General features: G+C 57.3%; 1 protein-coding gene across 1 annotated transcript; it reads left to right on the top strand.

Annotated features, from left to right (window-relative positions):
• The first annotated feature begins 5,797 nt into the window (after positions 1-5,797).
• On the top strand, positions 5,798-21,799 carry CBLC (Cbl proto-oncogene C). Its single transcript, XM_077747327.1, has 12 exons — positions 5,798-6,144; positions 7,996-8,142; positions 11,034-11,190; positions 11,450-11,571; positions 12,750-12,887; positions 15,576-15,663; positions 16,664-16,795; positions 17,819-17,977; positions 18,436-18,495; positions 21,307-21,422; positions 21,543-21,616; positions 21,720-21,799. The coding sequence occupies exons 1-11, from the start codon at positions 5,798-5,800 to the stop codon at positions 21,550-21,552; spliced, it is 1,476 nt and encodes a 491-aa protein (XP_077603453.1). The 3' UTR covers positions 21,553-21,616; positions 21,720-21,799.
• Positions 21,800-24,666: the final 2,867 nt, after the last annotated feature.

Raw genomic sequence — 24,666 nt, 5'->3', positions numbered from 1 at the left:
GCCAAATCCCAAATGTTGGTGCCATTCCCAAAGCAACAATGTTAAGAGTGTGCAAACAAAGCAGGGCAAAGCTACTGGTTAGATGTGTTTGCAGACCCTCATGGAAGCCAAACAGACATTTTACAGAAAGAGAAACTGAGGCCCAGAGAGTTGGGGGCGAGGGGACTGACATGGTGAGGCTATGAGCCCAGGGTTCCGGGATTCACCATCATCAGTAACGGAATGACAAGTATCCTGTGCCTTCTGAGACGAGGCACTCAGATGGACGTGGCACATCTCTTCTACGATATTCCTGCCACCAGAATCTAATGACAAGGACATATCAGACAAACTCAAATCCAGGGGACGACATCTTACAAAAAGAACCGGCCTGTCATCTTCAAAAACGTCAAGCTCACGAAACACAAGGAAAGGCTGAGCGATTGTGCCAGCCTGAAATAGACGAAGGAGACAGGAAACCGAATACAAGTCAGGACCTCAGTTTGGATACTGGACTGGAGAAAAATCCCTTGCTAGTAAAGGGTAGTTTGGGTGATGTGCCTCACCTGGAGAGGCGAACTAGGCTGCACTGTTAGAAACTAGCACTGGATCACTGGCAAGCGTCCGGATTCTGGTGACTCTGCGCTGTGACTGTGTCCGGGAATAACCTCCCAGGTAGAAATACTAGTGTTCAGGACAAAGGGGCGTAACGCCTGAAGCTTACTCTCCAACAGTTCAGAGGGGACAAAAGCAGAGAGAGCCCACGATCGAGCGCATCAGCGACCCCCAACTGGTCAATCTGGGCGAAGGGTGCGCAAGAAGTCTTTGCCTTGTCCTGTTCTTGCGACTTCCCTGCAAGTTTAAAATGATTTCAAGAGAGAAAAAAAAGTGATTGCAAATGAAAAAGTCACGCTTTAGAAGTTGAAGGTTTCAGGCTCTGTGTTTCTAAGACTGTCTATGCCTGTGCGTGGAGTTGTGGTCGGAGTTTGGGAAGTTGGGACGGTGAATTTGCTGCTTCAGACACGGCCTTGAGGTGTGGCCGGGGCCCTAGGGTGTGGCTAAGAGGTGTGGCCAGACTCAGAGGCCTGGCTGGGATGACTGGCAGGCCGATGTGCGGTCAGATCCTTGGGGCGTGGCCAGGGCCTCAGAGGCGTGGCCAGTCTGGGGGCGTGGCCTCAAGTGTTCCCGAGGGAGGAGGTAAGTCTGTACTTGGAGCGCCCTCTTGTGACTACTCTAGGATCTGGCCTCCGCTTTCTATTTTTTATTATATATTAACATGCAATTATACATATTTTTAAGTAGGCTCCCCACTGAACGTGTCAACTCACAACTCAGATCAAGACCTGAGCTGAGATCAAGAGTCAGATGCCTAACAGACTGGTGAGCCACCCAGGTGCCTCTGGCTTCCACTTTTCAAAAAGCTTTACTGAAGGGTGCCTGGGTGGCTCAGTCGGTTGGGCGTCCGACTTCGACTCAGGTCATGATCTCTTAGTCTGTGAGTTCGAGCCCCTCATCAGGCTCTGTGCTGGCAGCTCGGAGCCTGGAGCTTGCTTTGGATTCTATGTCTCCATCTCTCTCTGCCCCTCCCCTGCTCACTCTCTGTCTCTCTCAAAAATAAATAAACATTAAAAAACTTTAAAGAAAAAAGAAGGGTACCTGGGCGGCTCAGTTGGGTTTGGCAACTGCCTCTGGATTTCAGCTCCAGTCATGATCTCCCATTTGGTGGGACTGAGCCCTTGAGCCCTGAGCTGGGCTCTGCGCTGACAGCATGGAGCCTGCTTGGGATTCTCTCTCTCCTCTCCTTGCTTGCTCTCTCTCTCTCTCAAAATAAATAAACTTTTTTTTTCAATTTTTATTTTACAAATAGTTTATTGTCAGGTTGGTTTCCATATAACACCCAGTGCTCGTCCCCACAAGTGCCCTCCTCCATGCCCATCTCCCCCCTCCCCATCCACACCCGTGAGTCCTCAGTTTGTTCTCAGCATTCAAGAGTCTCATGGTTTGCCTCTCTCCCTTTCCCCCACCATTTCTCCCCTTCTTCTCCCCCATGGTTCTTAAAAGACAGCTTTATTGAGATATAATGTGTACACCATGCAATTCAGCTACTTAAAGTTTCAATAGTTTTAGTAAATTCAAAGAGCTGTGCGATCATCATTACAATCCATTTAAAAATGTCTTCACCCCCAAAAGAAATCCCATACCCATTGCCAGTCGCTCCATATTTCTTCCCAACCCCCTTCAGCCCTAGGCAGCCCCTAATACACTTTCTGTCTCTACAGCTTTCTCTATTCCAAACATTTTATATAAATTTAATCCTACAGTATATGGCATTTTGTGACTGGCTTCTTTCACTTGGCATAATGTAGCATGCACTTCATTCCTTTTTTCTTTTGCTTACTTATTTGTTTTGAGATGGCACAAAAACAAGCGTGAGAGGGGGAGGGCAGAGAGGGAGAATCCCAAGCAGGTTCTGGGCTGTCAGCACTCAGCCTGACTCGAGGCTCCATCTCATGAACCGTGAGATCCTGACCTGAGCCAAAATCCAGAGTCAGACGCTTAACAGACTGAGCCACCCAGGCACCCCAATACTTCACTCCTTTCAATGGCCACACTGTACAAGTGCACTGCTTTTAACTGACCCATCTGTCAAGTTGACGGGCATCTAGGTTGTTTCCACAAATATTGGCGTCGATGTAAGTTTTCTGTTCTCTGGAATATATACACAGAGGAGTGCAATTGCTGGGTCGTACGATAATGCTGTTTTGCCATCGATAAACTCTCTTTGTCGGGGCGCCTGGGTGGCTTAGTGGGTTAAGCGTCTGACTTTTGCTTAGGTCATGATCTCGCGGTTTGTGGGTTCGAGCCCCACGTCGGGCTCTGTGCTGACTGCCAGCTCAGAGCCTGGAGCCTATTTCAGAGTCTGTGACTCCCTCTCTCTCTGATGCTCCCCTGCTCACGCTGTCTCTCTCTCTCTCTCTCCGAGAAATAAATAAAAATATTAAAAAAAAAAAACCTCTTTGTTTCCTCTGGGGGGGGGGCTTCCAAATTGTTTTCCAAAGCAGCTGTACCGTTTTTACATCCCGACCAGCAGCATGTGACAGTTCCAATGCCTCCCCAGCCTTTCCAGTACTTACTGTCTGTCTTTCCCAGTGCAGCCACCCTAGCAGGTGTGAAGCGGTACCTCGTCGTGGTTTTGATTTTCATCTGATAACGACTGATAATGACGATGCTGAGGATCTCTCCCCCTCACTCACTGCCTTTGTAGCCACTATGTAGCTAGATGAACTCTTAGCCACAGTGCTGTAGTGGATCCAGATTTTTCAAATTAAAGCATTAATGACATGACGCCTCGCTGTGCCCTTCTTAGAGTCCACTCTCCCTTTACCATATTCTGCATTTCACCGTGGCTCTTCCACCCATGTGTTTGTACCCTCATCACACACAGATGCATCCTCGAATCATATACGGCATCGGTTTTGCGTGCTTTCAAGCCTGGTATAAATGACACTGCGCTGCAATCCTTCTGCACTTGCTTTTTTGTATGTTTGTTTTGTTTTTCTGGGTTTGTTTGTTTTTACTTGTTGTGTTAGTTTCCTAGGGTTGCTGCAACAAAGGACCACACGTGGAGTGGCTGGAAGCAACAGAATTTTGGGGCGCCTGGGTGGCTCAGTCGGTTAAGCATCCGACTTCGGCTCAGGTCATGATCTCACAGTGTGTGGGTTCGAGCCCCACGCTGGGCTCTGTGCTTACAGCTCAGAGCCTGGAGCCTGCTTCAGAGTCTGTGTCTCCCTCTCTCTCTGACCCTCCCCTGCTCATGACCCGTCTCTCTCTCTTTCCCTCTCCTACCTTTCCTCCCTTCCCACCTTGCCAACAATTCTTCACATTCCTCGGCTCCAATTTCTGCCTCTGACATCATGCAGTTTTCTACAGTGTAGGTATCTGTGTCTGTGTCCAGATTTCCAATCACATTGGATTTACGTGGATTTGCGACCCACACTAATTGTGTAACCTCATCTTAACTTGGTGACATCTACAAAAGCTCCATTTCTAAATAAGGTTCGAGTGAACTTGGATTGGGGAGTGGGGCACATTCTTCAATCCTGTACTCTCACCAGGCTGTCTTTCTGACTCAGGCTATTGGCATGTGCATTCAGTTTACTCGTTTGAACTTCGGCGTGGGAGGCCTTTGCGGGACTTCACCGCAATTTATTCATCCCTCCTGGTTATGGACTTACCTTGTTTCCAGTTTTCTCTGTTTCCGTTTCCGACAAGGCTGCAATTAACATTCCTGAGCATGTCTCAGAGTTTCTTAGGGCAGTAATTTTCAAGCCGTCCAAGAATATCCATTAGTGGGTTGCGAAATCAATTTAGTGGGTTGCAAACACGATTTCTCCTTTAATGAAATGGAATTAAACAGAACAGAAGCTATTGTAACGCAGGCACATAGTCAGGGTAAGAAGTAGCTGGTGACACTGGTTTTTTTTTTGTTCCCCCAGGTATAGGTAATGCCCCTGTAGAAGAAGACGTGTTCCGGAACCCCAGCCCTGGAAGATGTAGCTGGCAATGGACATGCCCTGTCCAAAGTCTGATGGATGTTAAATAACTGCTTCCTCCAACTGATTTGTCCACTGACACCTCCATGGGCTCCTCATCAACACTTAGCATAGTCAAAAATCGGAATTCTTGCCAGGCCAAAGGGTTCTTACCCTATTGCCGGGAGAGGAGACAGGCTCAGAGAAGGCACAAAGGCAGGGAGCTGGAAGGCAGACCGCACCATCCTTACTGCAAAGGTCGGGTCTCCGCGGGGGCTGAGGTGTACCCACGAGGATCCCGTTAAGTGAAGAATTCTCGGCTTCTAAGAGGGGATGAGGGCTGAGTAGGAAAGGGGGTTGGAAGGAGAGGGCCAGTTCTCATCCTAAACCCCCTTTGCCTTCCTCCACCTCAAAGGGGTGCCTGGGGCTCAGGGATGGCCCGGCCCCGGGCGCCCCCGGGTGGCGGTCTCGCGCACAGGGTTGATGCTGCGGGTTGGCGAGAAAACCGCGCTTCCGCAGCTGCGAGCCTACCGGACGCGCCTTGGTCCGCATTCTGGAACCCCATCCTCCCTTATCCCCTGGAGGACCCAGGGGCCTACCTCCTCGGGAAATCTGGGTGTCCCAACTCTAGCCTGACTTCCCGCTGGGCCCCACGTGGCGCCGCAGGAATTATGTTGCCAAATTTCCGCTCCCTCGGACACCCAACCCCTGCTACGAAGGGTCCAAGGGATCTGGTAATGTCTGCTTGCCTTGTCGGGGACAAAGGCATCGCACAAACTCCTAGAAAGGTCAGCGCTCTGACCTTTAATCCCAGGCCACAGCCAAAGATCCAAACCTGGGTCAAAGAGACACAGGGTGCTGCCTCCGGGCCCCACCTCGCCCGCTGAGTTTGGATAACAAAGTCTCAGCCCTGCGCCCAACCCCCAACAAGTCTCGGGTCTCTCGCAACTCTTCCTCCAATGCAACCTTGGGACTCGGCCTCCAGCCGATCCCAGACGCGGCCCAGGCGTCCTGCCCAGGGACGTCGTCTCTTACCTCCACCCCCCGAAGCCACCCATCCAAGTCTCTTTAGGGGAGCAGACATTCGAACCCCGTCTCTGGGAACCCAGGTGCCAGACCCCCCCAGCCTCCGCCCCCTTCGGAGACCCAGGTATCTGCGGTCCGCTCCCAGGTTCTCCAGGGCCCGCCCCCTCACCCTGCGCGCCCGGTCCCGCCCCCACCCTGGGCTGGGCCCGGCCGCACCTCTCCCCGCCGCACACCTACCTCCCAGGACGCCCAGGGGACCCATGGCTGCGGCGGCAGCCCCCTGGGGGCGGAAGCGGGGAGAGGCCCACGCGCTCCGCCGGACGGTGAAGCTGCTAGAGCGCCTGGAACAGCAATGCGGGGACCCCCGGCTTGCCTCCAGTCCCCCCTCGCTGCAGGACCTGCTGCCCCGCACCGCGCAGCTGCTGCGCGACGTGGCGGACGCCGGGCCACGCCCGGCCCACGCCGAGGGTCCGGGCGGCGCGAGGGACTTTCTCGTCGTCTACCTCCACAACCTGGTGGCCAAGAGCAGGCAGGTGGCGGCCCTGCTGCAGCCCCAGGGGCGGAGGGGTGTCGACGAGGAGGTCTTCCGGGAGGGCTCCAGACCCAGGTGAGCCGCCGCTCTTGGCCCAGAAAAAAGGTGGGATAGCGAGTTCGAGAGCCCCCAGTCCTTCCTCCCCCAGACCCAGGGGTCCAGGCCCCCAGCCCCTCCTCCCTCAGACTCAGGGGTCCAGGCCCCCAGCCCCTCCTCCCTCAGACCCGACCCAGGAGGCCAGGTCCCAGCTCCTCCTCCCTCAGACCCAGGATCCAGGGACCCCAGCCCCTCCTCCCTCAGACCCAGGAGGCCAGGCCCCCAGCCCCTCCTCCCTCAAACCCAGGAGGCCAGGTCCCAGACCCTCCTCCCTCAGACCCAGGAAGCCAGGCCCCCAGCCCCTCCTCCCTCAGACCCAGGGGTCCAGGTCAGAACCCCCTTTCCCTGGGGGAACCTGGAAAACTGAGCCACTCAGGTTTTTCTTTCTTTGGGCACCTATGCCCTTAGCCCCCCATTTCCCCTCTTTCTTAGCCACCCAGCAGCCCCCTTCAAACTGCGACACACATCCTGGGACTGTGGGGACCTCAGGGAGCTTCCTGCATCCTGAGGGGTGGACTGACACCCCCATCACCGCCCTTGCCTCGGGGGACACACACACCCCCCATCCCCGTCTTGGTTCCTGAGAACACCTAGCTCAGGACCTAGGGCTTGTCTGTAGCCCCCTCCTTTGAACTCTGTGGAAGGGGCTCCCGAGTGACAGGAGTAGCTGAAGTTTGGGGTCTGGAGCCCAGAACAAAACAAGGAGTAGACCAGAAGCTCTCAACCATGTCCGGTAAATACATTGTAAGGTCTCCTTAAATTCATCCTGAAATGAAAGCTGTAGGCTACACTATTTACCTATCATACGTTTTTAAATCACTCTAATACCGAAACTGTTATAAGGAAGTGATCAAAAGAATGGCCTTCATAATAACACTATCTGTGTTTCAAATGAAAATGCCAAGGCACAATTACGACTATTCTGACTTGCGCAATTGGCTATTAAGACATNGCCGGGGGGGGGGGGGGGCTCAGTCGGTTACACAACGAACTTCGGCTCAGGTTGTGACCTCATGGTTCTCTAATTCAAGCCCCGATCGCTGTGCTGACAGCAGAGAGCCCGCTTCGGATCCTCTGTGCCCCCTCTCTCTGCCCCTCCGCTGCTCACGCTCTCCCTTTCTCAAAAATAACTACGCATGTAAAAGAATACAAACTAATAATAATTGACATGCACTTGAGTGCCAGCTGTATGCCAGGCGTCGCTGGGCACTTTCTGAGCTCAAAAGATACGGAAGAACCTTTGCTTCCCCTCTGAGACAGGGCTGTACTTATCCTGCACTTATGCCCATTTCACAGTTGAAGAAACTGAGACTTGAGGGGGAAGGAAAAAGGAACCTCCCCAAAATGACACAGCTTAGGGTCAGATCGACCCTTGGCTGCTCCCCACGTCCTGACCAGTACCCCAGGGAGGCAGCTGGGAGAAGACACAGGGGTCCCTGACCCTGGGCTGCTAGAAATAAAGCTCCAAGCGTGACCTGCTCCAAGACCACGGTCAATGCCGTCAGCGCTGCTGGGCTATAACAGGTGTCAGGAATCCTGCAGGCCTGGCTCGAGGCCGGACAGGGCCAGGCTGCTCCTTCGGCCCCAGTGGGCTGCGAGTGGAGGCTGGGCTCTGTCGGCCGAGATGACTTGGCCAGTGGGCAGACCCTCACTTTCCTTCACAGATGAGGAGACCGAGGTGCGCAGAGGGGACCATGATAGGCCATTACCCTGCACTGATGTGGTACAGAGCCTGGGGTCCTGGCCCCTGTGGGTGGTCCCCCACGGGGGATGCAGGTGCCAGTGCAAGCCCCAAGGTCCCGCCCAGGCCCTCAGAGCCCATCCTTGCAGGCGACAGCTGGCCAAGCTGGCCCTCATCTTCAGCTACATGCATGCGGAGCTGAGCGGACTCTTCCCCGGGGGAAAGTATTGCGGACACACGTACCGGCTCACCACGGACCTGGCCCATACCTTCTGGAGGGAGTACTGCGGAGCCCGGTGAGTGAGCACCTGTCCCCAGGACCCCCAAGTTCCTGGAGCCTCGTCCTGTCCCTACCAAGGGACCCAAGAGTCCAGGCCCCCAAGCCCTCCTCCCTCAGACCCAGGGGTCCAGGCCCCCAGCCCCTCCTCCCTCAGGCCCAGGGATCCAGGGCCCCAGGCCCTCCTCCCTCAGGCCCAGGGATCCAGGGCCCCAGGCCCTCCTCCCTCAGGCCCAGGGATCCAGGGCCCCAGGCCCTCCTCCCTCAGGCCCAGGGATCCAGGGCCCCAGGCCCTCCTCCCTCAGGCCCAGGGATCCAGGGCCCCAGGCCCTCCTCCCTCAGGCCCAGGGATCCAGGGCCCCAGGCCCTCCTCCCTCAGGCCCAGGGATCCAGGGCCCCAGGCCCTCCTCCCTCAGGCCCAGGGATCCAGGGCCCCAGGCCCTCCTCCCTCAGGCCCAGGGATCCAGGGCCCCAGGCCCTCCTCCCTCAGGCCCAGGGATCCAGGGCCCCAGGCCCTCCTCCCTCAGGCCCAGGGATCCAGGGCCCCAGGCCCTCCTCCCTCAGGCCCAGGGATCCAGGGCCCCAGGCCCTCCTCCCTCAGGCCCAGGGATCCAGGGCCCCAGGCCCTCCTCCCTCAGGCCCAGGGATCCAGGGCCCCAGGCCCTCCTCCCTCAGGCCCAGGGATCCAGGGCCCCAGGCCCTCCTCCCTCAGGCCCAGGGATCCAGGGCCCCAGGCCCTCCTCCCTCAGGCCCAGGGATCCAGGGCCCCAGGCCCTCCTCCCTCAGGCCCAGGGATCCAGGGCCCCAGGCCCTCCTCCCTCAGGCCCAGGGATCCAGGGCCCCAGGCCCTCCTCCCTCAGGCCCAGGGATCCAGGGCCCCAGGCCCTCCTCCCTCAGGCCCAGGGATCCAGGGCCCCAGGCCCTCCTCCCTCAGGCCCAGGGATCCAGGGCCCCAGGCCCTCCTCCCTCAGGCCCAGGGATCCAGGGCCCCAGGCCCTCCTCCCTCAGGCCCAGGGATCCAGGGCCCCAGGCCCTCCTCCCTCAGGCCCAGGGATCCAGGGCCCCAGGCCCTCCTCCCTCAGGCCCAGGGATCCAGGGCCCCAGGCCCTCCTCCCTCAGGCCCAGGGATCCAGGGCCCCAGGCCCTCCTCCCTCAGGCCCAGGGATCCAGGGCCCCAGGCCCTCCTCCCTCAGGCCCAGGGATCCAGGGCCCCAGGCCCTCCTCCCTCAGGCCCAGGGATCCAGGGCCCCAGGCCCTCCTCCCTCAGGCCCAGGGATCCAGGGCCCCAGGCCCTCCTCCCTCAGGCCCAGGGATCCAGGGCCCCAGGCCCTCCTCCCTCAGGCCCAGGGATCCAGGGCCCCAGGCCCTCCTCCCTCAGGCCCAGGGATCCAGGGCCCCAGGCCCTCCTCCCTCAGGCCCAGGGATCCAGGGCCCCAGGCCCTCCTCCCTCAGGCCCAGGGATCCAGGGCCCCAGGCCCTCCTCCCTCAGGCCCAGGGATCCAGGGCCCCAGGCCCTCCTCCCTCAGGCCCAGGGATCCAGGGCCCCAGGCCCTCCTCCCTCAGGCCCAGGGATCCAGGGCCCCAGGCCCTCCTCCCTCAGGCCCAGGGATCCAGGGCCCCAGGCCCTCCTCCCTCAGGCCCAGGGATCCAGGGCCCCAGGCCCTCCTCCCTCAGGCCCAGGGATCCAGGGCCCCAGGCCCTCCTCCCTCAGGCCCAGGGATCCAGGGCCCCAGGCCCTCCTCCCTCAGGCCCAGGGATCCAGGGCCCCAGGCCCTCCTCCCTCAGGCCCAGGGATCCAGGGCCCCAGGCCCTCCTCCCTCAGGCCCAGGGATCCAGGGCCCCAGGCCCTCCTCCCTCAGGCCCAGGGATCCAGGGCCCCAGGCCCTCCTCCCTCAGGCCCAGGGATCCAGGGCCCCAGGCCCTCCTCCCTCAGGCCCAGGGATCCAGGGCCCCAGGCCCTCCTCCCTCAGGCCCAGGGATCCAGGGCCCCAGGCCCTCCTCCCTCAGGCCCAGGGATCCAGGGCCCCAGGCCCTCCTCCCTCAGGCCCAGGGATCCAGGGCCCCAGGCCCTCCTCCCTCAGGCCCAGGGATCCAGGGCCCCAGGCCCTCCTCCCTCAGGCCCAGGGATCCAGGGCCCCAGGCCCTCCTCCCTCAGGCCCAGGGATCCAGGGCCCCAGGCCCTCCTCCCTCAGGCCCAGGGATCCAGGGCCCCAGGCCCTCCTCCCTCAGGCCCAGGGATCCAGGGCCCCAGGCCCTCCTCCCTCAGGCCCAGGGATCCAGGGCCCCAGGCCCTCCTCCCTCAGGCCCAGGGATCCAGGGCCCCAGGCCCTCCTCCCTCAGGCCCAGGGATCCAGGGCCCCAGGCCCTCCTCCCTCAGGCCCAGGGATCCAGGGCCCCAGGCCCTCCTCCCTCAGGCCCAGGGATCCAGGGCCCCAGGCCCTCCTCCCTCAGGCCCAGGGATCCAGGGCCCCAGGCCCTCCTCCCTCAGGCCCAGGGATCCAGGGCCCCAGCCCCTCCTCCCTCAGGCCCAGAATCCAGGCCCCCAGGCCCTCTTCCCTCAGACCCAGGGATCCAGGGCCCCAGCCCCTCCTCCCTCAGACCCAGGGGNCCAGCCCCTTCTCCCTCAGGCCCAGGGATCCAGGGCCCCAGCCCCTCCTCCCTCAGGCCCAGAATCCAGGGCCCCAGCCCCTCCTCCCTCAGACTCAGGGGTCCAGGCCCCCAGCCCCTCCTCCCTCAGACTCAGGGGTCCAGGCCCCCAGGCCCTCCTCCCTCAGACCCAGGGGTCCAGGCCCCCAGCCCCTCCTCCCTCAGGCCCAGGGATCCAGGCCCCCAGCCCCTCCTCTCTCAAGGCCCTCCCATGCCAGGTTCCCAGAAGCCTCAGCTGCTACCCCTCCCCTCCCCCCCTCCCAGGTGTGTGCTGACCTGGGCTGAGTTTGAGTCCATCCTGTGCACCTGCCACCCAATGGAATCAGGCTCCACGGCCCTGGCCTTACGCTCCACCGTCAACCTCACCTGCAGCGGCCACGTGTCCATCTTTGAATTTGACATCTTCACCAGGCTCTTCGAGGTCAGGGAGGGCCGAGGCTGGAAGCCCAGACTCTTGTGTCCTGGGGGAAGGAGCGGTCGGGAACATGGATCTGAGGGAAGAGGGGGCTGGGCTCCCAGATTCCTGGTTCCTGGGGAAGGGGGTTGGGCTCTTCTGTACAGGAGGTTCCTGAGCCCCTCCCCCAGGCGGAAGCCCCGTGGCTGGGTTCCGAGGCCCTGGGAGGCACTGGGTGTGGGCTGCCTGCCCTGCCCCCCGTGACCCCAGCGCCACCCCGCTCCAGCCGTGGCCAACGCTCCTGAGGAACTGGCAGCTCCTGGCAGTCAACCACCCGGGCTACATGGCCTTCCTCACGTACGAGGAGGTCCAGGCACGTCTGCAGGCCTGCAGGGACAAGCCAGGCAGGTAAAAGGGCCCGGCCTTGGGGGGAGGAGGCTGCTGGGGCCCCCAGGGTCTGCACAGTGGGCTGGGACAGAGTGGGAGCCCAGACACCCTTGAGAGAAAGTCCGAGCTTGTGCTCTACTATCTAGTAAGTATCCCTAATATGACCCCCCGCAGCTGCTGGGGTGGGAGACGGGGAACCAGACACCCGGGTCCTTAAATTATTTCAGCCCCGGAGTTTTTAGCTATTGGGTCCTTCCAGAGGGCGAAGGGTTGAGGGGCTGAACTGCTTGGAACACTAAGAAGTTAAGAGAATAGGAGGCCACATTCATGAGTCTTTGCAGAGGTGTTACAGGTACCATAGGAGGGCAGGGACGTTAGTACTCTCCTGGTGACACTCCAAACTGGCTTAAAGCGAAAGAAAAAGGGATGGATCGGGGTGCCTGGGTGACTCAGTCGGCTAAGCGTCTGACTTTGGCTCAGGTCACGATCTCACAACTGGTGGGGTTTGAACCCCGTGTTGGGCTCCGTGCTGACAGCTCAGAGCCTGAAACCTGCTTGGGATTCTGTGTCTCCCTCTCTCTCTATGCCCCTCCCCTGCTCCCTCAGAAATAAATGAACATTAAAAACAAATAAATGAGAAAAGGAAAAGGGATGGATTCACTCCTGTATTGGAAACGATGAGGCATGGGATTTCAGGCACAGTTGGATCTAGGGGCTGAAGTGTGATTGTCCAGAATCAGTTCCTATTCTTTCCTGTGACTACTTTCCTCCGTGTTCACGTCATTCTAAGGCACGGTCTCTCCTTATGGTAGCCAATGGTTTCTAGAAGCCCCGGCTGTATTCCCTACCAGTTTAGCAACCTCTGTAGAAATGGGCTACCTTGCTTCTGCAGCTTCTAGTAAAATCCCAGGGCTGATTTCCAGCACTCTGGTCAGGTGGCCTGAAATGTACTGACCGGCCAAGCTAGAATCAGCCTTGTCTACACCCCAGGGAAGGAGGAAGGAGAGAGGAGCAGGTAGAACGATATCCACTATGGTGGCAGACAGGAATGTAATGCCTCATTGCCTAGAAGGTGGGAAGCTGGGTTCCAAAGGACAAAGACTTAGACACCCAGATCCCCATCAGAAGGAGGGGATGGGGATTCCTAGATGGGGCAGCGGCGGCCACACCCTCAGCCTCTTACCAACCGCTTCCTCCAGCTACATCTTCCGGCCCAGCTGCACCCACTTGGGACGATGGGCCATTGGATACGTGAACTCGGACGGCAGCATCCTTCAGACGATTTCTCTCAACAAACCCCTGTTCCAAACACTCCTGGACGGACAGAAGGGAGGCTTGTGAGTCGCCATCTTGGCAGGCGGAGGGTGTCCATGGAATGCACTTGCAAAGGTGGTGCATGTTGAACACTGCCCGAGGTCGCTCTGAGGGCACACAGTTCACCTGGGAGGGGGGCGGGGATTGTGTGGAAACATCATACATTTGCAATACCACAGTGTTCCAGTAGGTGGCAGACGAGGGTCCCGAGGAAGGGGCGCCTTTCCTAGTTGGTAGAAAGTTCCCGTGTCTGACCTCTGACAAGTGCATGGGAATGGTCTCCAGTGGCTCCATTCCTTGGAATTCTGCTGAAAAGCTTTTGCTTCTAGTTAGTCACATCCTGTTCTAGAATCTAGACAGTTAAAGCAGAAAGAACACTGGGCCAGCAGCTAGACTGGTGTTTTCAACCTGTAACTTTGTCCCACAAGCCCTCGATCAGAAGCCACCTTGGGTAGGGGGGAGGGGCTCCTGGGTAGCTCAGACAGTTAAGCACAGGTCATGATTTCGCAGTCCATGAGTTCGAGCCCCCACGTCGGGCTCTGTGCTGACAATGTGCTGACAGCGCAGAGCCTGGAGCCCGCTTCCGATTCTGTGTGTGTCTCTCTCTCTGCCCCTCCCCTGCTTGCTCTCTGTTTCTCTCTCAAAAATAGTAAACATTAGGGGCACCTGGGTGGCTCAGGCAATTAAGCGTCCGACTTCGGCTCAGGTCATGATCTGACAGTTTGTGGGTTCGAGCCCTGCGTCAGGTTCTGTGCTGACAGCTCAGAGCCTGGAGCCTGCTTCTGATTCTGTGTCTCCCTCTATCTCTGACCCTCCCCTGCTCATGCTGTCCCTCTCTCTCAGAAATAAATTTTTTTAAAAAACATTAACATTAAAGAAAATAAACATTAAAAACATTTTTTGAGAATATTAATTTTATTTTATTTTTATTATTTTTTTTTACAAATAGTTTATTGTCAAATTAGTTTCTACATTTAAAAACATTTTTGGGGGGCACCTGGGTGCTTTAGTCGGTTAAGCGTCCGACTTTCGCTTAGGTCATGATCTCGCGGTTCGTGGGTTCGAGCCCCGCGTCGGGCTCTGTGCTGACAGCCATCTCAGAGCCTGGAGCCTGTTTCAGATTCTGTGTCTCCCTCTCTCTCTGACCCTCCCCTGCTCACGCTGTCTCTCTCTCTCTCCTAGAAATAAATAAAAATTAAAAAAAACTTTTTTTAATTAAAAAAAGAAGCTACGTTGGGAAGGAGAGGTGGAGAAAAAAGGCAGGTGAGGTTCCAAGTCTTCTCCTGAACCTTTAGCCAGAGCTATCTTATTAATCCTGTGTATATGATAAGATATTAGATAGATACGCAGTCAGTTCTCATTGGTTATAGCAGTTCGGTTCTATAAAGTTGCTGCAAACACTGGATTATTAAATACTGAACCATTGCTCGTAGGGGAAATACAGACTCAGTTTCCTGCAAGATTCTGCTCACCTTTTTTTTTAAGTAGGCTCCACACCCAATGTGGGGCTTGAACTCATGACCCAGAGATCAAGAGTCACATGCTGAACCTACTGAGCCAGCAGGGCGCCCCATCTGGTCACATTTTTGTCAATCAGTTGCTACTTATTGGTGACTAACAGTAACCTTTTCACATATCTGTGTCTAAACACACGTTTTTGAACGTACAGTTGAGGGGCACCTGGGTGGCTCAGTCAGTTAAGCGTCCAACTTCGACTCAGGTCATGATCTCATGGTTTGTGGGTTCAAGCCCCACGTCGGGCTCTGTGCTGACAGCTCAGAGCCTGGCTCCTGTTTCAGATTCTGTGTGTCCCTCTCTCTCTGACTCTTCCCTGCTCACATTGTCTTCCTCTCTCAGAAATAAATAAAACGTTTTAAAAATTAAAAAAAATAATAAGACTAGAAATTGGTCTCTCCAGCAGTCTGTGACCTAAGATACTTTTTTTAGTGTTTTTTTTTTTTAATGTTTTATTTATTTCTAGGAGAGAGAGAGAGAGACAGCGTGAGCAGGGGAGGGTCAGAGAGAGAGGGAGTCACAGACTCTGAAACAAGCTCCAGGCTCTGAGCCGGCAGTCAGCACAGAGCCCGATGTGGGGCTCGAACCCATGAACCGTGAGATCATGACCTAAGCGAAAGTCGGACGCTTAACCGACTAAGCCACCCAGACGCCCCTTTAGTGTTTATTTTTGAGAGAGAGAGTGAGCAGGGGAGGGGCAGAGAGAGAGGGAGACAGAATCCCAAGCAGGCTCGGTGCTGTGGGCACAGAGCCTGACGCAGGAGTCGAACTCATAAACTGTGAGACCATGACCTGAGCCAAAACCGAGAGTCGGGTGCCTAACCGGCTGAGCCCCCCAGGCGCCCCAAAGATGCCCTTCTCCTTGGGCCCAAACACTCGAGGACGGGGGTTGGGGGGTGCTGCGGGAGGTCAAAGCCTGGGATGTAATCAGTTTCCTGACTCTCGTTGATCTGAGTTGTGTTTCCACTGAGGTCTAGCGTGCCCTTTCTTGGGGAGTCTGAGGGGACAGGGCCTGGCCCTGGGGGCTGAGGACTCACAGCCTGCCCTGGAGAGTCCCAGTTTGAGGAGAGGGAAGGGAAAAGATGCCCAGGCCAGGGACGGATCTGGGAGAGACGCTTCTCCGGGGGGCGCTGGGCCCGTGTCTGGGGTGAGGAGCGCTGGACGGCCCACGGTACCTCCATCTTCCCTTCACACAGCTTCCTCTACCCGGATGGGAAGAACCACAACCCAGACCTTACTGAGCTCTGCCAGCTAGAACCCCGTCAGCACATCCATGTGTCACAGGTGAGCCCTAGGCCTGTCACTGGCCCTGCGTACTGTACCCCCCACGCCGCCCCCCTGGGGTGCCTCAACCCGGGGTGTCTCTCCCTGAGACACTCAGATTTAGAGTCCCAGAGGCCTTGGGTGTCTGTGCCTGCATGGCGGCCACATGACCTGGGGTCAGTCACTTGGACTCCGAGGGCTCTGTTCCCTCTCTGGAAAATACAGCTCCTCCTGCCCCCCCCCCAAGGGGGTTTTGTGGGAATTCAACCAGGAAATGATACTGCTGAGGTTATCAGAATGGCAAATGCACTTGAGCATTCACTGATAACCACAGGCGAGGGAGAAACAACACGGGAAATCTTTTAGGATAAGTATATCCCACACAGCACTTGGGATATACTTAGACCTCAAAATTGATTCGTCCTTTACCTGAAAATCAAATGTAACAGGGTATCCTGCATTTTTAGCTGGTCAGTCTGGCAGCCCCACCCATAGACTCTCCCTTCCCGCGCGAGGAACAAGTCTCATAAGAAAGTCCAGGGAGGAGGCCACTGGCCACACGGCCTTGGACTTAGGAAAGGGTTCGGGGCAAACACAGAAGTTCGGGACTCTCTTCCTTTNTGAGTGTGTTTCCAACACGCGCACTTTCCGCTGTAGGATGCAGTTCCCAGCACCATGACCGAATAAGGAAACCGGCCACCCCACATGAAGTTCCCCTTTAGAAAACCCAGGCGGTGGGGAGGGGCGCCTGGGTGGCTCAGTCGGTTAAGCCTCTGACTTCNGGGTCAGAGAGAGAGGGAGACACAGAATCTGAAACAGGCTCCAGGCTCTGAGCTGTCAGCACAGAGCCCGATGTGGGGCTCAAACCCACGAACTGTGAGATCATGACCTGAGCCGAAGTCAGACGCTTAACCGACAGAGCCACCCGGGCGCCCCTCAGGACCCTCTTCCTGTGGCCCGACTTGGATCCCCATGGCTGACACCACCCCTCTTCCATCCCCCCCATCGTCTGGCCTCCTAGGAGCAGCTGAAGCTATACTGGGCCATGGATTCCAGGTTCGAGCTCTGCAAGATCTGTACCGAGAGGGACAAGGACGTGAAAATCGAGCCATGTGGACACCTGCTCTGTAGCAGCTGCCTGGACGCCTGGCAGGTGAGTCCGCCCGCCCTGTCTTCCTGCCCATTCTCCCCCCAACCTCCACCTTCATGGTGGAAGTCGCTAAAAGATCACGCCTCCCGGATCAGATAGAGAAACTGAGGCCCCGGGAGAGGCAGAGATTTGCTCAGGGTCACTTGGGAGCGATGACCAGGCGCCACCTGTCCGCATCTGTGTCTCTGTCTCCGGCTACGTTATTAGCAGAAAGGGCTCCTTGATCCCCCACTGGGTGAGCTGGGGGCAGTGGCTTCCCCTCCCTGAGCCTCAGCCACTTCCTCTCGAGAACGGGGCTGATAGCAGTCAGCTCCCAAGAGCCCTAGTGAGGGTCCAAGCCCTTGGGGAAGTAGGGCTGTTGCCCCTGTGTGTCGCAGGTGCCTGACACGAAGCTCTGTGACCATAATGGGAGTGTTGGACAAGCTTTGGAGGCTGAGGGCTGAGTGTGTTTCCAACACGCGCACTTTCCGCTGTAGGATGCAGTTCCCAGCACCATGACCGAATAAGGAAACCGGCCACCCCACGTGAAGTTCCCCTTTAGAAAACCCAGGCGGTGGGGAGGGGCGCCTGGGTGGCTCAGTCGGTTAAGCCTCTGACTTCGGCTGGGTCATGATCTCACAGTTCGTGGGTTCGAGCCTCGTGTGCCTGTGAGTGCTCAACCTTGATCTTCAGAGCTCACTGGTGGTTGTTGGGGAGGTGCGTCCTATGATCCTCAGAACCACAGGGACTCACCACAATTAGCATGGGCCCCAGCCAGGGTCTCAGGCACTCCTAGAGGACAGCAGGGAAGGCTGAGACCCCACCCTGGCCCTGCTGGGCTGCCTGCTTATGCGCCCCTCCCGCCCCCCTTCCCGTCCTGCACTTCCGGCCCCTCTCTTCCTGACTCCTCTCCCTCTGTCTGTTTCTCTCCTTCTGTCCTCAGCAGCTCACTCTGTTGCGGGGGAAGGGCCTTGTGGTCCTAAGGGACAAGATGGGGGACAGGGAGACCCTGACCCTGTGTCCCTTCCCACACACCCCACCCCCCAGCACCCTGACAGCCAGACATGCCCCTTCTGCCGCGGCGAGATCAAAGGCCAAGTGGCCGTGAGTATCCATCCAATTCAAGGGAAGCCAGAGGAGGCCACGGCCACTGCTGAGTTCCTGAGGGACACCAGTAACCAGGAAGATGGGGAGCAGCTGGGGCAGGTGAGCTGGGCCAGGCAGGGGCTGGGGGCCTGGACCCCTGGGTCTGAGGGAGGAGGGGCTGGCGGCAGGAGGCCTGTGTCTGAGGGAGGAGGGGCTGGGGGACAGGACTCCTGGGTCTGAGGGAGGAGGGGCTGGGGGCCTGGACTCCTGGGTCTGAGGGAGGAGGGGCTGGGGGCCTGGACTCCTGGGTCTGAGGGAGGAGGCTGGGGGCAGGACTCCCGGGTCTGAGGGAGGAGGGGCTGGGGGCAGGACTCTGGGTCCCAGGGGCCTGCACTTTGCTTCCCCACGGGTCTGGGGCACTGGCTTACTGTAACTCCCCTGAGCTTTGGAGCTGCCGTATTCCCTGTCATGTCTCCAAAGCCTGGAAGATGCTGGAAAGCTGGGATTCTAGCAGAAGGACCTGTAGGTGGGAAGAAGGGGCGGCTTACAATCCCCTGCCCACCCTCCCTCTCTCCTAGGTGGCTTCCTCCAATCCCCCTCGGCTGAATGCATCCTCAGCTAAAGGCTGGCTGAAAGTGGTATGTCCGGCACTGGTCTGAGGTGGGCGGCCCAAGTCCTATTCAGCCCCGGGGTCCCTCAGGGGCACCAGGCCCAGCATTCCCCCTTTGCACCCTCGGACAAGATGCTGGGCCATCTGGCACCCACCACCTCTGTGCCCTCTTGTTCACTTTCTCACTTGACCGCTCGCCAGCTTTCTGGCTCTCCTTCCACCATCCCAGGCCTGTCTTACCCCAGGGTCTTTGCACGAGCTGTCCCGTCTGCCCGGATCTCCTGTCCCCCAGGCTCACTTTCTCATCTCCTCCCCAGGGTGGCCTTCCCCAGCCACCCCATTTTATTGAAAAGAGCACCCCCATCCCTCGCAGCCCCCTCCCTGCTGATTTTCATAGTTCCTTTCACTGCCTGGCAGCGTGTACAATCTATTTTCTGTCACCGTCAGCCGGCCGTAGCCCTCCTGAAGGTTAGGACTTCATCTTCTCCATTGGATCTCCAGAGTCTAGAACAGTGCCTGACATGTAGTAGGTGTTCAATAGATAGACTCCATCAAACAGAGTCTCCCCAGCAGCCCTGGGAAGTAAAAAAAAAGGTGAAGAAATGTTCCCCTCCTCATTTTCCAGAGGGAAAAAGCTCAGAGAGGTGACTGCACCTGCCAGAATTTCACAGCCTGATACAANCCTGGTCCTCCCCACCCCGTACTCCCCACCCCAGGATTTTCTGAGATCCCGGGCTGCTGGGCAGGGCCCCGTCTGTGTTAGGCTGAGTCCACACAAGATTCAATCAATACCAAGGCATCTTCAAACAAACAGCTCAGGAAGTCCGGGAACATTATTTCGACCGCAGCAAACAAGTGAGCCAGCAGGANGGAGGGACAGCTCCGGCCCCATGGGCACACCTTTGCCCAGGCTGTGCCCTCTGCCTGGTGTGCTCTTTCCTCTTCTCCCCAAACCCTGCCTGATTCAAATTCCAGTCGACTCCTACTCCTTCATTCTTCAAAACACGCTGCAAGAGGGATGGACCCCGGGGGGGTGCGGCTTCCCAGCAAAGTGAGCACGGTTAACGTGCATCTGAATTGCTGCGCGCCTGGCACTGCTTTTCTTATATTAATTTGACGGTCACGAAGGCCCCGTGTGGTCGGTACTGTCGTGATCACTACTGAGACTTGGAGACATGGGGGCCATCGGCTCAAAACGAGAGTCAGGAATGGATCCCAGGCCCCTGGCTCGAAACTCCAGACTCCACTCCTGGGGCCTCTATTCCCTTGTCTGTGAAACGGGCGTCATGGCAGTCCCTGCCACACGGGGGTGGGGGCCGCCGTGGGCCCTGGGCAGAGGGGGGCCTGTGTTAATGGCCAGTGTCAATGTGGTTGTGGTTTGCGTGTGCTGCTGTTCTCCACCTGAGAAACCCACCCCAAGGCAGCAAGACCGTCATTCAGCGGGACCCTGGCACCTTGCTGGCCACTGGGGACCTCCCCCACCCTCACTGTCCCCATGTGGAGAATGGTAGCCTGGTATGGGCCCCGCAAGTTCTGATGAAGTCAGCAAGACTGAGTGATGTAACCTGAGTCAGACCCCTCCCTAACCTCTCAGAAGCCCCCACTCGTTCCCCAGGGCTCCAGGAAAAAGCCAGCATAGTCTCCACCTCTCTGACCTCCTGCACCCCCCTCCCCCAACTCCTTTTCAGCAACAGTGAAGCACTGCTGTTCTCCTAAGAGGCTGTAAGCTCACCACTCGCCTCGCCTCGGAAGTCTGCCTCCATCCTTCTCACACTCCGCCTCCCTGTTCACTTGCCCCTCCTTCCAAGAGCTTCCCCCAGGCACTCTCCCCAGGCCTAGTCCAGTTCCCTGAAGGGCACTTCATACTCTCTGGGCATTTCCGTGTTCGCACACTGATTACTCATGGTGAGTCTCTTGCTCAGTAGTTCGTCAGCTGCATGAGGACAGAGATTTTTGTCTGCCTGGTTCATGGCTATCTCTTCAGAGCCTAGAATGGTGCCTGACCTCACACTCTAGATGCTCAGGGAATGCTTGTGGGGTGGATGGATGGATGGATGGATGGATGGATGGATGGATGGATGGACAGACGGACAGACAGACAGGTGAGTGGAAGTATAGATGGATGGAGGGAGGGATGGATGGACGGACGGACAGACAGATGGGTGAGTGGAAGGATGGATGGACAGGTGGACAGATGAGTGGAAGGATGGATGGATGGACGGACGGACAGATGGACAGACAGACAAGGACCCCGAAGGATGGATGGATGGATGGATGGATGGATGGACAGTTGGGTGAGTGGAAGGATGGAGGGAGGGAGGTATGGATGGATGGATAGATGGATGGACGGACAGACGGACGGACAGATGGGTGAGTGGAAGGATGGATGGACAGGTAGACAAACATGAGTGGGAGGATGGAGGGAGGGAGGGAGGGATGGATGGATGGATAGATGGATGGACGGACAGACGGACGGACAGATGGGTGAGTGGAAGGATGGATGGATGGATGGATGGACAGACGGACAGACAGACAGGTGAGTGGAAGTATAGATGGATGGAGGGAGGGATGGATGGACGGACGGACGGATGGATGGATGGATGGACGGATGAGTGGAAGGATGGATGGATGGACAGATGGACAGACAAAACTTCCTACTCAAGCCAGAGGTGCTAGGGGAAAAGACAGCATGGACAAGGACGAGACCTGTACTGTCCCTCCCCCCTCCTCACCCCAGCCACCCACCTGTTACGACTCTCTGGGCCTTTCTCTGGGCCTCACTTTCTGGGTAAAATGAAAGCTGGCGCTCAGCTGTGACATTGAATCTCCTCCCCTCCAGGCACCTCTGGCCCTTCCCAGACTTCAGAGCCCTCTTCCCTTGCCAAGAATTAAGATTGCGGCCTTAGTCCCATGGGACATCTCCTCCAACCCTCAGGCCAGGGAAGGAGCCACAGGGTAAGTGGAGAGGCAGTGGGGTCCGGGGCTCCCAGGTCAGGGGGAAGACGGGATGGGGGCAGAACGGAAACACTGGTCCCAGGAAGTCAACAGCCCCTCTTCAAACTCTCTCCACTGCAGAAACTCCTAAAGGAAAAGTCACCCCTCTGGCTGCCCCCATGGGGCCCGTGATTGCTGCCCAGGCACAGGGGCCGGTGAGTCTACCCCACCCCAGCGCTGGCCAGCCCCTCTCCCTTGGCCTGGCCCTGCCCTGCTCCCCAGCCCGGCTGTGATACTAGTAACCCACGTCTCTTTCAGCCTTGCAGGCCACCAGATGTGCTGCTGAAGGGAGTCCCAGGGGCTGCAAGGGGTTTGTGAATAATAAACTGCCAAGCCTGGTCTGTTCTCTGATGTGTGCAGAAACCACAGCAGCCACCAGGGGGCGGCTTGACTTTGGGAACAGGTGGTCCCTGAGGCCTGATGGCCACCTGATGAATCCAGGGGTCTGGAGGGGTGATGGTGGGGAACCCAGCTCTTCTGGATTCAGGAGTAAAGGCCCCCAGCCTCCTCCCTCAGACCCAGGAGTTCAGGCCCCCAGCCCCTCCTCCCTCAGACCCAGGAGCCTTCACTTCCAGCCCCTCCTCCGTCAGACCCAAGAGTCTGGGCCCCCAGCCCCTTCCTCCCTCAGACCCAGGGGTCCAACGTCCCAAGTTTCAGAGAATCAGGCAGCAACCCCCTTTCTCCATTAATGAAAAAAAAAGTTCCTGGACCCAAACCCAGATATCCAAGTGCTAAGTCCCTAGTCAAAAAGATCTCTCGTTTCTCTAAGAGTTACACACTCAGCCTTGCACAGTGTTCGGGACCCACTCTTTCTTCCATCCCTCCCTGGGGTCTTCTCCAGAGTAACACTGACCCCCAGTCCAAGTCAGACTGAAGAAGTGTCTCCCCAGCTCCTCAGTAATCTTGGAGGGGCCCAAGCCTCCCTCCACTTGGGTTTAAACCCTGAGCCCTACCCTGCGCCCAGCTCAGGGGCACGTAGCAGTAATCACTACCCCACCCCCATCCCCGGCCACTCACAGTCCAGTGGGGGACAGACAGTGACACCCCAGAGTGGGCAGGGCTGGGATGGGGGGAAAGCAGGACCCTACGGGAGCCCAGAGCAGGTAACTGACCCAGCCTGGAAGTCAGGGAGGGCTTCCAGGAGGAGACATCCAAGCTGGGACTGTAAAGGTGTGGCAAAGGTGTCCCAGTGCAAAGGAAACAGGGAAGCACCCACCACAGATGCGTTCCAAGCGACAGAAGCTGCCTCGGGGACAGAGAGGGAATTTCCTGAGCAGACTTGGGACCTCACGTCTCACAGAATCCCAGGAGCGAGGAGAACCCGGAGAGGGAAGTGGAAAGGAACAGAAGCACCGGCAACCGGCCCCAACTCTAGCCTGGCCACAATCGCGCCACAGAGCAGGTCTGGTGAGGATGCGCTGGTGCCCCGATGGCCACCGGCCACCAGCCCCAGAAACAGGCCGGGGCCGCTCTTAGGAGCTGTGGCTCAGAATAAATCACAGCAAAACTCAGTGGGGAACAGCCACGTTCCGGAATCTCTGCTGGACCGGCGTTCGGGGAAGGGCGCGGCCGCGCGGTTCTGGGCTGGGCATCTGGGGGCTGGACACGCGTCTCTGCAGCCTCACCGCTCGGTGTGGTCCCCAGCCTGCTAGTTCGGGCTGTCCCGCACGCGGGTCACCTAAGGCAGCCTGACTGCTTGCGTGGTGGCTGGAGGCTGGATGGGGGGTGGGGGGGGGATGTCCTAGGGACCCAGGCAGAGGCGGCTCAGCCTCTTCTCCCTAATCCTGGGAATCCTGCACCATCACCTCTGCCACGTTCCCGTCTTCACATGTGCGTCCCCGAACTGCACAGATGTGAGAGGATGTTAAAGGTGTTAGGAAGAGTGTGTGACCCTTGGCCTCAGGGTTGGGAGTTCGACCCCCACATTGGGTGTAAAGATTACCTAAAAATAAATAGATAGAGGGGTGCCTGGGTGGCTCAGTCGGTTAAGCGTCCAACTTCGGCTCAGGTCATGATCTCGCAGTCGGTGGGTTCAAGCCCCGCGTCGGGCTCTGTGCTGACAGCCAGCTCGGAGCCTGGAGCCTGTTTTGGATTCTGTGTCTCCCTCTCTCTCTGACCCTCCCCTGCTCATGCTGTCTCTCTCTCTCTCTCTCTCTCTCTCTCAGAAATAAATAAAAACATTAAAAAAAAAAGAAAACTTTTTTAAGTTCGTATCTAAACGTGGTCTGCACTACTAACCTCGTGCTCCAACCCCAAATTCTTCCCAGGGACCTCCAAGGCAACAGCCTTCCAATACTTACGTTTTCCAGATGCAAATCTGGAATGACTTGGGACTCCCCATTCCCCTCCAAATGTATCATGATCCCGTATTCCACAAGCTGTGAACTCGTTTTATTTATTTAGGTATTTATTTTGACATTTATTTATTATTGAGAAGCAGAGAGAGACAGCGTGAGCAGGATCAGGGGAGGGGCAGAAAGAGGGGGAGACACAATCCGAAACAGGCTCCAGGCTCTGAGCTAGCTGTCAGCACAGAGCCCGACACGGGGCTCGAACCCACAAACCGTGAGATCATGACCTGAGCCGAAGTCAGACGCTCAACCGACAGCCACCCAGGCGCCCCGTGAACTTGTTTTAAAATTGACCATCAAGCACTGTGTGTAAAGTAACGGGTACACTAGTCCCTCTTATCCACAAGGGGGACGTTCCCAGACTCCCCCTGGATGCCTGAAAACACTGACGGTATCAAACCCTAGCTATACTTTATTTTTTTGTTTTTATGCGTGTGTGTGGTTTTTTTTAATGTTTACTTTTGAGAGAGAGACAGAGACAGAGCAGGAGCAGGGGAGGGGCGGAGAGAGAAGGAAACACAGAATGGGAAGCAGGCTCCAGGCTCCGAGCTGTCAGCACAGAGCCCAACGCAGGGCTTGAACTCACAAACCGTGAGATCATGACCTGAGCCAACCCAGGCGCCCCTATAGGGACTAGGGACTTAGTGCTTGGATGTCTAGACATACCTGCGATAAAGCTCAATTTAAGAGTGAAGTACCCAAAGATATTAGCAATAACAAATAACGAAAAGGAACGGTTATCACAATATGCTGTAAGCAAAGTTACATGACTGGAGTCTCCTTCTCCAATACCTTAGTGACCTGGACTTACCCTTCTCGTGAAGATGGGAGATGATTAAATGCCCACAGGATTT

Source organism: Crocuta crocuta, unplaced genomic scaffold (genome assembly GCF_008692635.1).
Source record: "Crocuta crocuta isolate KB4526 unplaced genomic scaffold, BGI_CrCroc_1.0 scaffold334, whole genome shotgun sequence".
In the NCBI taxonomy this organism is placed as follows: domain Eukaryota; kingdom Metazoa; phylum Chordata; class Mammalia; order Carnivora; family Hyaenidae; genus Crocuta; species Crocuta crocuta.
The sequence above is the reverse complement of the archived record's forward strand: the minus strand, read 5'-3'. Positions and strand labels throughout refer to the sequence as shown.